Source organism: Solanum lycopersicum, chromosome 1 (genome assembly GCF_036512215.1).
Source record: "Solanum lycopersicum chromosome 1, SLM_r2.1".
NCBI classification, from domain to species: domain Eukaryota; kingdom Viridiplantae; phylum Streptophyta; class Magnoliopsida; order Solanales; family Solanaceae; genus Solanum; species Solanum lycopersicum.
In genome coordinates, this window is record NC_090800.1 from 31,249,341 (window position 1) to 31,262,938 (window position 13,598).

Genomic DNA, 13,598 nt, shown 5'->3' on the forward strand with positions numbered 1-13,598 from the left:
ATTAATTTAAAAAAAAATTAATAAAATCGTATATATATATATATATATATATATATATATATTCATGATCATTACTTCAAGACGATCATTATTTCGAACTGAAGTGTGCCATTATGGGAGAGTCTAGCCAAAATTTCAATCATTTGAATTTTTTCTCATCGGATTCAACTGATAGGTAAGTAAAGTAATGTTTTCTTATTTCTTAAAATTATTTTTCTTATATATAATTATTTATATTATTATTTTTATCGGGATGATCAAATTCAAAATGCAGTGAATTATTGTACATAAATTGTAAATAATAATGTTATGGGTGATGAACGAGTTGGTGAGTTGCACAATGATGAACCTTCAGAGCATGAATTAACAGACAATGATGATATGTATGACGATGATGATGATAATGTGGATAATGCACCTAATGCATCCGATGAAGATCAAAGTATTAATTATCATTCTACAATGATTCCATACTTACATCACACTGAAGAAAATGCAGAAGATTTTATCTACACGAGAGATGACGGTTCCATTCGAACGGCACTTTGGAATTCAAACAATCCTAAACATATCTTGTTAGGTTCGATTGTTGAAAACTAAATATTTTGTAGTTGTTTATTTATTTATTTCATGTTGATTAATTTAATTTGTATATGAAACTAAGTATATTATTTATGAATAAGATGCAAAAGAAATCTGCAGTAAGAGCATATAGTCTTGCTATTAAAAAAGAATTTCTTTGTGCTCAATCCAAGAGTAAAAGTTGAAAAGTTATTTGCAAGTGTCATGAGTTAAGGTGTGATTGGATAATTCGGTTAAGAGAGATTCCAAGCGGTATGTGGAAGACTGGAAAAATGGTTGAACCGCATACTTGTCTTACAGATAACTATAATGAGGATCATTTCAATTTGAATGATAACATGATTGTCATTTCATTAATACCATATATTATGCAAAATACAGACATAAATATTAAGATGATCCGTGAAATTATCAAAGGAAAGCATCACTATACTCCTAGTTATAGAAAAGCACAAAAAGATCGAAGAAAAGCATTTCGAATGGTTTATGGTGATTTTGAAAGTTCATTTAAGGCATTACCTCGGTACATGGCTGCACTACAATTATTCAATACAGACACTATTATTGAGTGGGAGCATCATTCTACAACAATGCAAGGTGAAAAAAATTTTAAATTTCTTTTTGGGGCTTTTAAACAGATCGTTGATGGTTTCAAAAGTTGTAGGCCGTTCATTTCTATCGACGGCACACATCTTTATGGTTTGTATGATATCAAACTATTAATTGCGGTTGGAATTGATGCGAATGGAAATATTTTTCCACTTGCATATGCTTTAGTTGCACGTGAGAGTTTTGAGTCTTAGTCATGGTTTCTCAAGTTATTACGGACACATGTAGTTTGTGAACGACAAGGAATTGGTCTTAATTCTGACCGTCATCAAGGAATCTTGCAGTGCGTTCAATCTTATGATTGATTGAGTCCACCTAACACATATCATAGATTTTGTGTTCGACACTTAAAAGTAAATTTTAATAAAAAATTTGTAAATAGTGAACTCGAAAAACTAATGTGATTGGCTGCTACTGAGCATCAGGAAAAAAAGTTTGTGCAACGAATGCAACAAATCAAAACATTGTCTCCTGCAGCATATGAATGGTTAAATGAATTTTCTTTGAAAAATGGACAATGTATAAGGATAGTGGTCGTAGATGGGGTGCCATGACGACAAATATGTCTGAGTCATATAATGATTTATTGAAAAAAGCTCGGGGGCTTCCTGTGACTGCCATGGTTCGAATGACGTTCAAAGCTCTCGTTGATCGTTTTGTCGAAAAAACAATCTTGTTATTGCATTACTTCAAAGTAATATGCCATGGCCTCTTGCGATAGATAAAAAATTTAATGATTATTATCAAAGAACTCAAGGGCACACAGATATGATGACCTAAACACATGTGATGGAGTTTTTTAAAGGTAAGAAATGTTCTTGTGGAAAATGGAGAAATTATCATATGCCTTGTTCGTATGCCATCAAATTTTGTGGACTTCGTGGAATCGAGCCAAAATCTTATGTAAGTAAATTCTATAGTACAAAATATTACAAACGAACATACACTGAGACATTTAACCCAGTGGGTGATGAAATGTATTGGCCACCAGCTCCTTTTAATTTAATCGCAAATACTGAATATTTGCGGACAAGTGGTATGCAAGTAAGAAGCCGACTTAAGAATGATATGGATATAGCTCCGGCTCGCATGACTAGAAAATGTAGTGTTTGTAAGGAGATAGATCACACAAAGACACGATATCCTACTCGAGTTTAAATATTTTATCTATGTTTTTAAGGTTAATGTATTTTTATTGTCTTGTTATTAGTATTATGATATATCTTTTATATTTATTTATTTGACATAAATTTAATTTGTCTTGCTACATTTTCAATTTTGTAAGTATAATATCTTTATATTATTATTATATTATTGATTTGAACTCTATTAAAAAGTAATGATTTGACCTAACATAAAAAGTATTGATTTGACCTATGACATAAAGAAAATATAAATTCTGCAAACTCTCACTACTTAAGAATCTCATTATTTTGTTCAGACTTGCACGAAACAACAAAATTTACACATTTCAAAATTTGAATCTTCAGCCTTTTAGAACAAAGGTGCATAAAAATTATTCTTCTGAATATGAATCTTTTACATCTTCATTTTCAAAATCTTTCTCATTTTGATAGTGACTGTCTGTTCCACATCTAATTGATTTGTGTAGCCTAGATGTTCTCCGAGGTGGATTTTGTCTATTAAGAACTAAATTTTGTGAAGCCCCAACATTAAATCTTGAATCATCAGACACAGTTACCTATAATACAATACAATATAATATAATCAAATAAACATGCAATAAAATTAAAAAAAATTACAAAAAGTTAAAAAAATTCTATGAAAATTATTATACTTACATTCGAAAAATTTAATCTTCCACCAAATGGAGAATTATGTATAGGAAATTCACGCATACCATGTTGAATACCATATTGAGATCCACTAAATTGCGCAAAACCAGATATTGAAACCTATGGAGTTACAAAACCAACTGATTGCTGACTAGAAAAATTAACAATAGTGTCAGAGGGCCCTACAGAAAAATCAAACGTGGGATAATAAGGCTCGGATTCGCCATTTTAGTGTTAGAGGGCCCTGCAGAAAAATCAAATGTTTCACCAGCGCTCCTTCAACCTCGACGTGCACCCTCTCTCGGTGTTATTTGTCGTGATCGGCGAGATAATTGTACTGGTGGTGGCTCATCGTATTGAGTGGGAGGATGTAATCAGGATCAAAGCTCAATCGCGTTTCCTGGAAGGCTGCATTAATTGACTCCATTGAAGTACGAGCGACTTTCTCTGCATATTGTCTCAATTCATTAGATTGATTTTCATCATTTTCAATTATCTGAGATCGTCGATACTGCATTTCATGACCCCTAGCCTATAATGAATAAACAAATATAAATAACAAAAAAATTATTAAAGATTGACATAATAATTTAAAATTTACATAATATACATACTAATGTCTCATGTCTTCCTGCCATGTGTTGATACCCTTATTGTACAACATGTTGTGGATTTCCAATGAACATGCGGGTATGCCTCATGTACCAACGAAAGTAATGTGTTTGATCACTTACAAATGGAAGTCGAAATATACGATTTTGACGTTGTTTCCATAAATATTGTGTGTAGTTAACTGCATCTATATCTTTTTGTTTTATTTTGGATCGTTTATCACGCTTAAAATGATATTCGGAAAATTGGGTACACGGTCCAGGAATATGTTGTAAATAACTGAACTGTCTCATAATACGATCAACCATGTGCCACTCACGATAAATTTCATAAATAAGTTGCACATATGCCATCCAGATACGTTGTCCCGACCGACACCACTCATGTAATCCATTAATAACATCTTCCAAATAAGATTGTCAAATAAACTATAAAAAAATAATTAAGTAAGATAATTATAAAAACAACACTGGCAGAAAAATAAAAAAAATATGTACGTGAAAATGAACAATCTTACAAAATAATTTTTTTGTACCATTGTGTCATAAGATGTTTTACTTTTAAGGACCTAACAAGAATCTATGTATATGTCATTTTATTCACATAATTTTCTTGGGTAGTAAAACATAAGTGTCTCATTTAAAGATCTACCAAACATATTTTTATTTAAAATGAAATAAAATATGAATAGTTTAAAGTACTAATAATATATAAATACATCTTCATCTGTTTGATTATCTAGTACATCCCTAATCACACCGATTACAATTCGTGCCTCATTTTGATGATTTCTACGTCGCGTTCATTTACGTGCAAGCATAGTTGAAGCCTCAAGTTGACTGGTCCTCGGAGGCTTTGGCAATGGTTGCAGGAGAATAATTTTTTCCCATGCCCAACTACAATAAATAAATCACCATTAATATAATGAACTTAAATTTAAAAGTGCATATTACTAGTATATAAAAAATATTTAATTAAAAAATATGTATACCTGCACTAAAGAGAGAAATCCACAAATTTCATTTGATTTTTTCATTGATGCACGGCACAAACAATTATACAAATATGATAATGTGGCTGCTCCCCATTCTTGAGTTGACATGAAATCTAAATTCTCATGTCAATCAAAATGTACAAATTAATATTATTATTAGATTTATCCGGAAATATTAATCCACCACATAACCATAAGAAATATAATCTAAATCTTTGTTGCACTTCATGCTCCGTTGAGTGATTATTAATAAATTCAAACCTTCAATATAATCAATCAATTTATATGTTAACAATCTACTAACACCAAAAAAAACTAGTATCGGGTAACCATCCTGTTAATTCAAATATCATTTCTTGTCTACCTATAATCCCTAAAGAATCAGCTCCATTTAAAATTATAGGACTACCATGTACTACCATTCCGAATTTTTTTTAACATCTTGTAAAGTTATGGTAGCCTCGCCAGTTTGCATGTGAAAAGTATGTGTTTCTGGACGCCACCTTTCAATTAAAGCAGAAATTAATTCGGAGTCATACGCACACATCCTACATCAAGAATTCCTTTAAATCTACAATTTTCAAAATATTTGACGGATGCGAGAATGTAATGGATGATATTTTATATGTTGCCAAAATTCAATATCACCACGACGCGTATATAAGCAAGACCTCTCTTCTTTTATGCTATCATTCTAAATTCCTTCGAAACTATGATGAACTTGAATTTTTAATACATCATGCTCTACTGGACCTGGATGTACGCATGCATTTGACAGATGCATATCTATACACAAAAAATAAAAAGAAATATTAACATTAATATAAGTATCAAAAGATTGAATATATCTACAATATCATATAAAAGTACAAAATTAATTAAATAAATTAAAAATAAAATAAATTCAAACTCACCTTATAAAGAAAAAGTTTTTAAAAACTTTTGAAAATTACAAAAATAGAAATGCTTTTAAGAATGTTGGAAAATTGAAAAACTACAATGCAATTTGAATGAGCAATTCAATCAATTTATAACAAAGTAAAAGTGTAACATTCTGAGTTGACACTATTTACACGTGAATTGTATTCAATCAATTTATAACAAAACAAATTACACTATTTGCATGTGAATTACAATTCAATCAATTTATAACAAAATAAAAATTACATTATTTGCATGTGAATTACAATTCAGTCAATTTATAACAAAATAAAAATTACACTATTTACATGTGAATTACAATTCAATCAATTTATAACAAAATAAAAATGTAATATGTGACTTTGACACTATTTGCATGTGAATTAACACAATTTTTTATAAATGCATGTGAATTTTTTTTAAAAAGGTTGAATATTTTTGTAAGAATTTGACATGTCACCTTCTTTTTTAAGTTTGACATGTGATTATCTTCAAAAATTAAAAAAATATATATATCAAGAAAATCGCTGCATAGGGAGTGATTTCTTTTTTAAAAAAAAAACAAAAAAAATCAAGAAAATCGCTGCCTAAGCAGCGATTTTATTTATTTTAAAATAAATTAATTATTTTAATTTAGAATTCTATTTGAACTCAAACATCATTTAAATTTAAATTCAATATAATATCTTTTTTTAGAAAGAAAATATTTTTGTTACCTTACTTATTCTTAATTTTTTTAAAATAATGCATATTTTCTTATAAGCTATATATTTGAATTTAAAAAAAAATTGAAAATCAAAGAAATTTATTTTTCCTATGATTTTCTTTAAATTTTTTTTAAAGAAAATCGTTGCCTAGGCAGCGATTTCCATTTTATTTTTTTTTTAAAAAAATAAAATTGCTGCCTAGGAAGTAATTTTCATTTTTTAAAAAAAATTATAAAATCGCTGCCTAGGCAGTGATTTAAATTTTATTTATTTAAAAAAAATTCTTATAAATCGCTGCCTAGGCAGCGATTTAAAATTTTAAAAAACAATTTTTTTTTCTGAAAATCGCTGCCTAGGTAGAGATCTTCTAAGAAAAAATTTTAAAAAAATAAAATCGTTGTCTAGACAATGATTTTCTAATATTTTTTTTTTACACAAAATTGAAAATCACTATCTAGATAGCGCTTTGTATTTTTTTTAAAAAAAAATTACATTTTGCAAAATCGCTGCAGTGACGGCGATTTTGCTTTTTCCGGTAGAGTAAATCGCTGTTGTTCCAGCGATTTTGCCGTTTTGGTTAATATAAAATTTTATATACCATTTTAAAATTTTTATTAATATTTATACCCTATAGGCTCCGGACTCACTAAATGTAAGCGTCAAACTGATGAAAGGCATGAGAATTTGAAGTTTCTTTTGTATTAGAAGTATTTTCAAAAAGAGAGCAACCACATTCTCTTTTCGAAAATACTTTCAAACAAAAAAAGCTTCAAATTTTCAGTAACGCTCAAACGCAACCCCATGAATTAAGAGAATATTGTGGAGGTACTTTTTTTCTCTTTCTATTGCTTTCTTTTGTATCCTTTTGTATGCTTTCTAGAATGAAAGAAACATTAAAATCGGAAAAGGACCTAAAATATCCTTGAAGTATTAAAAATGGTACAAATTATCCTTCATCCACCTATTGGCTCCAAAATGCTCTTTTCATCCATCTATTGGCTCCAAAATACCCTTGTCATCCACCTTTGGGTTCAAAATTGACCACTTTTTAAATTGTTTTAAAATTAAACTCTTTAAATATTTTTTTAAAATACTTGGCGTTCAACTGTTGATTATAATTTTAATTTATTAATATAATTTATAAATCAACTCACTACCCACTCATTACTAACTAAACCTCACTCAATTAATAATCCAATTATAATATCAAAATCGTCATAAACACTACTAAAACACGATGAAATTATAGATTCCTGGAAATGACATCCAAAATTATTCGAGTCCGAATCGAAGTCCCAAATAAATTTAGGTTGAGCCGCTTATTTAGGAGGACACTTTCTTTCAAAATTGAATTAGAAATTTATGATTAAAGGTAAAGAAGTAATACATCCTGAATTAATTCATGCACATTTTTTAAAATATAATTTTATAAATATTTATGATTTGTTTTAAAACCTTTAATATATTATTTTGTAAAAAAGTTAACTATGAAGTAACATCACATAATTGAGATGTAAGAATAATTAAGATGAACATAGTCAGACTTTTAAGTTTATCGGTGATTTTTATTTAGCCACTTGAATGTATAATAATTTACTTCTATAAATTTTAAAAACACTCAATTGGCATTAGCTTGCATTAATAATGTGACGGGTTTATTAAGATGAATTTAATTAGTAATGGGTGGGTAATGGATTGGTTTATAAATTAAACTAATAAGTTAAATTATAACAAATAGTTGAGTACCACGTATTTTAAAAAATATTTAAATAGTTTAAATATAAAACCGTTAACTAAGTGGTCAATTTTGAATCAAAAGGTGGATGACAACGGTATTTTGGACCCAATAGGTGGGTGGAAAGGATATTTTGGAGCCAATAGGTGGATGGAGGGTATTTTAGGCCCTTTTCCGCATTAAAATCGGTGCCACTTTTTACTCCACGCATGACCATGGTTTGCATAATTTTAAGATATGTTCATTAATATTTCATTCATTACTTTATATTTGATGAGTACTTTTGATGATATTGTTATGACTACTATTCACTTCGAAAAAAAGGCAACACCATTTGCCATATAAATGTCAATTGTCCCACCGCATAGGTATAGAACATTACATATACTTTGGCATGCGTTATCTATTCGTTGATGTAAAAGTATTATTATTTGCAATTTAATAGATGTAAAACTCTCCAATAATTAGTGTTGCTATTCATATGTTATTTCATAATACTTTCTTAGATTCTTTTTCCCTCTATAATTCCACATCAAAACATAGTTAAATTGAAAATACTACTTACAACTTTTATAATATTTAGCTCGTCCGCGCACGGTTGATTACTGTCTAGTAGTATTTATATATTTTAAGTTCTTATTATCAGATTGCACCTTTTCTTTTTAGTTTTTTTTTTTATTATCTCTCATTCTGATTAACTAAAGTTGGAAGAGTAGTTGAATGAATTATGTTGTATAGGTTAGCACTCAATTTTGGATCTCCACAATATATATTAATCATCGAGTTTCTTTAATTTCAAATAATTTAAAATAGTTACTTTTATAAAATTTCAAGAAAAATAAAGAAATATATTTTTCAAGTTATTTTTACTAAGTTTCGTCACCTTTTAATAAATTTTAAATAATGAATATGTTTTATATAATTATGTATAAAATAAATATATCCTATAAGTATTCGAAAATCATCTCAAAGTGATTTTATAACTTTTTAAGAAAGTGATGGCTATAAGAATTAATTAGCCTTTATGAATTTCGAAATATTTTTCCGAGTTATTGTTATGTTAGTTTTGTCAATTTTATAATTTTTAAAATGATACATATGTTTTTACAATTATGTTTATAATTAGTATATCTTATAAATATTAGAAAATCGTTTCAAGTTTACTCTAAACTAGTCAACTGAACCGCGCTTTGCGCGGTATTACTGATTTCAAAAATCAAATTGAAATAAATAATATTTTATTTAAACCCACATTTTTTCTTTTACATATCAACAAATGATACCAAAAAATAAAATAAATTATTAAAATAAGGTGAAACGCTATAAAAATAATCAAAAGAAAAGATAATTATTTTTTAAAATTAGATTTCCCTCTTTAAAAAAAATAACATTATTTATTTTTTAAAATCTATGTCCAAACACCTACTTAAAAGATACAAAGATGTTGAAATTTTAAATGGACTATGCATATTTAAAATCGCATCTCAAATGAAAAAAAATTTAAAACTAATATTTCGAATCTACTTTATTCATTACGTTCTTTCTTCCCCTTTTTTGCTACCACGTCAATTTTTCATTAAATCTTATTTTGACATTATGTGTCCATAAAAAATACCATTACATGTTATTCAAAATCGATATTAAAAAACAATCAAAATGAGTAATGACCTAATGAAAAACTCAAAAGGAAAAAAGAAATATTAGCAAAGAATTGCAATAACCATTAAAAATTATAGAATTTCAATATATTTTCAAATGTTTTTTTCCACACAGGTTTTGAGTTTTTAAATATAAGGGGGTGTTTGTATTGAATTGTTTTAAGTAGCTTATAGACTTTAAAAATTATGAAAAATGTAATTAAAGTAAATTAAATATTGATGCATGATTTTATTTAAGCTTTATTATTATTATTACTATATATTATATAATAACGATGGTGTATAATATTATTGATAAACACTTAAAAAACAAACAAATTTTTAAAATTACTTTTTGCAATTCTTATTAAGTTATAATAATATATTTCTAGGAATAAAAAAAACATAAGGAATAGGAATAAAATAAAAGAAAGAAAGGAAAATAAATGATTTATGTTATAAATACATTGAATTAAGTGGATAGTCCATAAGGTTGGTACATGAACAACCATTCATATTCACTAGGTGACATGAACCTTTTTGGATAAGAATGTATCTATTTATTATGATACTTAATATGGTAACCTTTGGAGTGATTTCTCACTCTATAAATAGGGTTGTTCATTCACTATTGTAATATATACATATGAGATTTGCATACACTTGAATAAGAAGAAAGTCTTATCTTCCATCTTACTCCTCTTGTCTTCATCTCTTTATATTTATATTGTCATGAGCTTGATTTTATAACACGTTATCAGCACGAGTCTCTAGCCAATTAAAATTGAGTTTTACTTTTTCTTTAACTCATGTTTTGGTTGATCTCGTTATGAAGATCAAAATATTATATGCATAAAATCAGGTATGTATTTTCTAGAATATTTTTATGATTTAGAATAAAATAGTATTCAATCACTAACAATTATCAGAAACCGAAGACATATACTACTATTGGTTGAATATGACATGCTTACAAAATTTCTTAAATAGAAAAAGGTATAAAATTTTAATAGCATGAATTTGAATGCTATTTTGATTGTTTTGAAAGACTCAAAGGATGAGTCATGTTGTACTTCGATTTATTATACCGTTGGTTAAGGGTAAGACGATGGATTCAAATTTCATCGCACCAAAAGGGTAAGACATCAGGTTAAAGTCCGGATGCATCATAATAAAAATATTTGGGGATAAGACGATAGATTCAAGTTCTATCGCACCAAAAGGGTAAGACATCAATTTGAGTTTTGATGCACCGTGATTGGGTTCAAGTCCCATAGAATTATGGCGTAAAACGCCTTATATGGATAAGACATTGAGTTTGAGTCAATGCACCATAATGATGATATAATGATGACTAGGCTTTGATGAAAAGTCTTGAAATTCGTTCTATTGAATTTGCTTCATTCCTTGAAAAGAATGTGGTAGCAACACGTAATAACTCTGAAATCCGCCTGTTAACTTGCTCCATTCAATCATATGAATGTGGTAGCAGTGAATGTTAGTCTGAAAGATGACAAATGATTAATTATATGAATAAGGGCGTGGAGGGACATAATTATAATAGTCATCATTGTGGTAATGATAAAAGGAAGAACACTATAAGTTCTTCAAATAGTCCTTCAAAATGTGAAGACAATTTAAATAAATATGTGAACTTAAAGTTCAAGGGATAATTCAGTTGCATAATGTTGCAAATCAGTTGCCAGAGGAATGCACTGACCCTATGATATAATTCAACTGCGAATGCTTCAATGTGAAGTCCTTGAAGGACAGAGTCTATGATACGCCGAAAGCGTAATAGACCAATTGATTCCAAATATAAAATTCCTTAAAGAAGGAAGGAGCAAATGATCAATATGGTCATGATAATGAGGCGAGTGCTATAAAAGAGCACATTGACATAACACTTCATAAAATCTTGAAAAAGGTTCAGGTACCTGAAATAATGAAAAATGAAGAGATCTCGATAAGTTATGTCTTGTTGGAATCGATATCAAATAACCGTCGATGGTATCTTTGATATGAGGTAGCGCTTAATGATATAAATTGTGATGAGGATCTTGAATTCAAATCTGTCATATAGTGTGAACAGATAAATGGTTGGCCAAGTAAAATGCACAATTCAAGTATATTTTGTTTCACTTAGAAAAGTGACATTTTGGACTGGTAGTCCATAAATCAAGGTATAATGTCAGTGGGGTACAAATAAATTATTATGCGATAGTATAACCGTAAGATATCAAATACGATTTGTGTCTTGGTGCATAAAGGTTTATCGCAAAAATCCTGACATTAGTGGAGATGTTTTCTCCTTTGGTGGATGAAATGAGGTTTGTTTTGATCTGGCAACATATGAAAACTTGAATGCATGTAAATGAATAATTATAATGTCTAGCTAGACAATGAAGGTTATATGAAAATCCTTGAAACAATCGAGGTGTCTGAAGCATATAAGAGTTTGAAAGAAACTTATCCAATAAAGCTTCAAGAATTCTTATATGGATTGAAATAGTCAAGGAAGAAAAAGGGTACAAAAGAATGACCCTAATTGTCCTTGTATTTTTATGAAAAGGTCTTGGTAAGACAAAATTTTGTCTTGACCTACAGATTGTTAATTTGACAAATAAAATATTTGTCTAACGGTGCACATACACTGAAAAATTTTGATGCAATTTTATGTGGATATATCACATTCATTGAGTACCCCAATGATTATGAGATCACTTGACATAAATGATGATTCAGTTTGATCTCAAAAGAAGGATAAGAGTTTCTTGGTGATGAAACTCTATCTTGGTGCAATCAGGGCACTAGTGCATCTTACTAAAAATATTTGACTAGATATTTGTTTTGCAGTAAATTTACTGGCAAGATTCAGTTTCTCCCCGATAAAGGACATTGAAATGGTGTTGAACACATGATTGAATATCCTCAAAGGACCATAGTTATGGGCTTATTCTATTCCGAGGAATCCAAAACAAAATTGATTGGTTACGCAGATGCAGAATATTTATCTGATCCGCATAAAGTTTTATCTCAATCACGCTATGTGTTTGCATGTGGAGGCACAATAATATCCTGGGGATCAATGAAGCAAATGTTGCTATGCAGAAATAAAAGTCCTTTATGAAGCAAGTCAAAAGCGCGTCTGGTTGAGATAAATGATACACCATATTCAAGAAATGTGTGGTTTTTCTTTAAAAAAAGAATATACCAACCACAATGTACAAATATTGGAGACATCATCACAAGAAATCAAGTGATGTTTTAATCAGGGGGAGTACAATACGCGTTGCACTCTTTTTCCCTTGATCGAGGTTTTTTCCCACTGGGTTTTCCTGGCAAGGTTTTTAATGAGGCAACAAATGGTGCGTATCAAAAGGTATGTGTACTCTTTTTCCTTCACTAGAATTTTTTCCCACAGGGTTTTTCCTAGTAAGGTTTTAACGAGGCACATTATCTATGGACATCCAAGGGGGAGTGTTATAAATACATTGAATTAAGTGGATAGTCCATAAGGTTGGTACATGAACAACCATTCATATTCACTAGGTGACATGAACCTTTTTGGATAAGAATATATCTATTTATTATGATACTTAATATGGTAACCTTTGGAGTGATTTCTCACTCTATAAATAGGGTTGTTCATTCACTATTGTAATATATACATATGAGATTTGCATACACTTGAATAAGAAGAAAGTCTTATCTTCCATCTTACTCCTCTTGTCTTCATCTCTTTATATTTATATTGCCATGAGCTTGATTTTATAACAATTTAAGAAATAATATTAATAATGAGATTAAGGGGAGGAAGTAAAAGAACTAATAGCATTAATGATTATACGAATTATATATAGTTATTTTTGCTATTTTATAAAATTTAATGTAAAATTATCAATCTTTAAAAATTAGAAAAAATGTAATTAAAAAAAATATCAATGCTAGACTAAGAAGGGTGTTATTCTATTTTTTATTTTAGATATTATTACACACACACAC

General features: G+C 28.9%; 1 protein-coding gene across 1 annotated transcript; it reads left to right on the forward strand.

The window, feature by feature from the left end:
• The first annotated feature begins 309 nt into the window (after nt 1-309).
• LOC138341838 (uncharacterized) lies at nt 310-1,385 on the forward strand. The gene is made up of 2 exons (XM_069293805.1): nt 310-442; nt 964-1,385. Exons 1-2 carry the CDS (start codon nt 310-312, stop codon nt 1,383-1,385), a joined length of 555 nt encoding a protein of 184 aa, XP_069149906.1.
• The last annotated feature ends 12,213 nt before the right edge of the window (nt 1,386-13,598 follow it).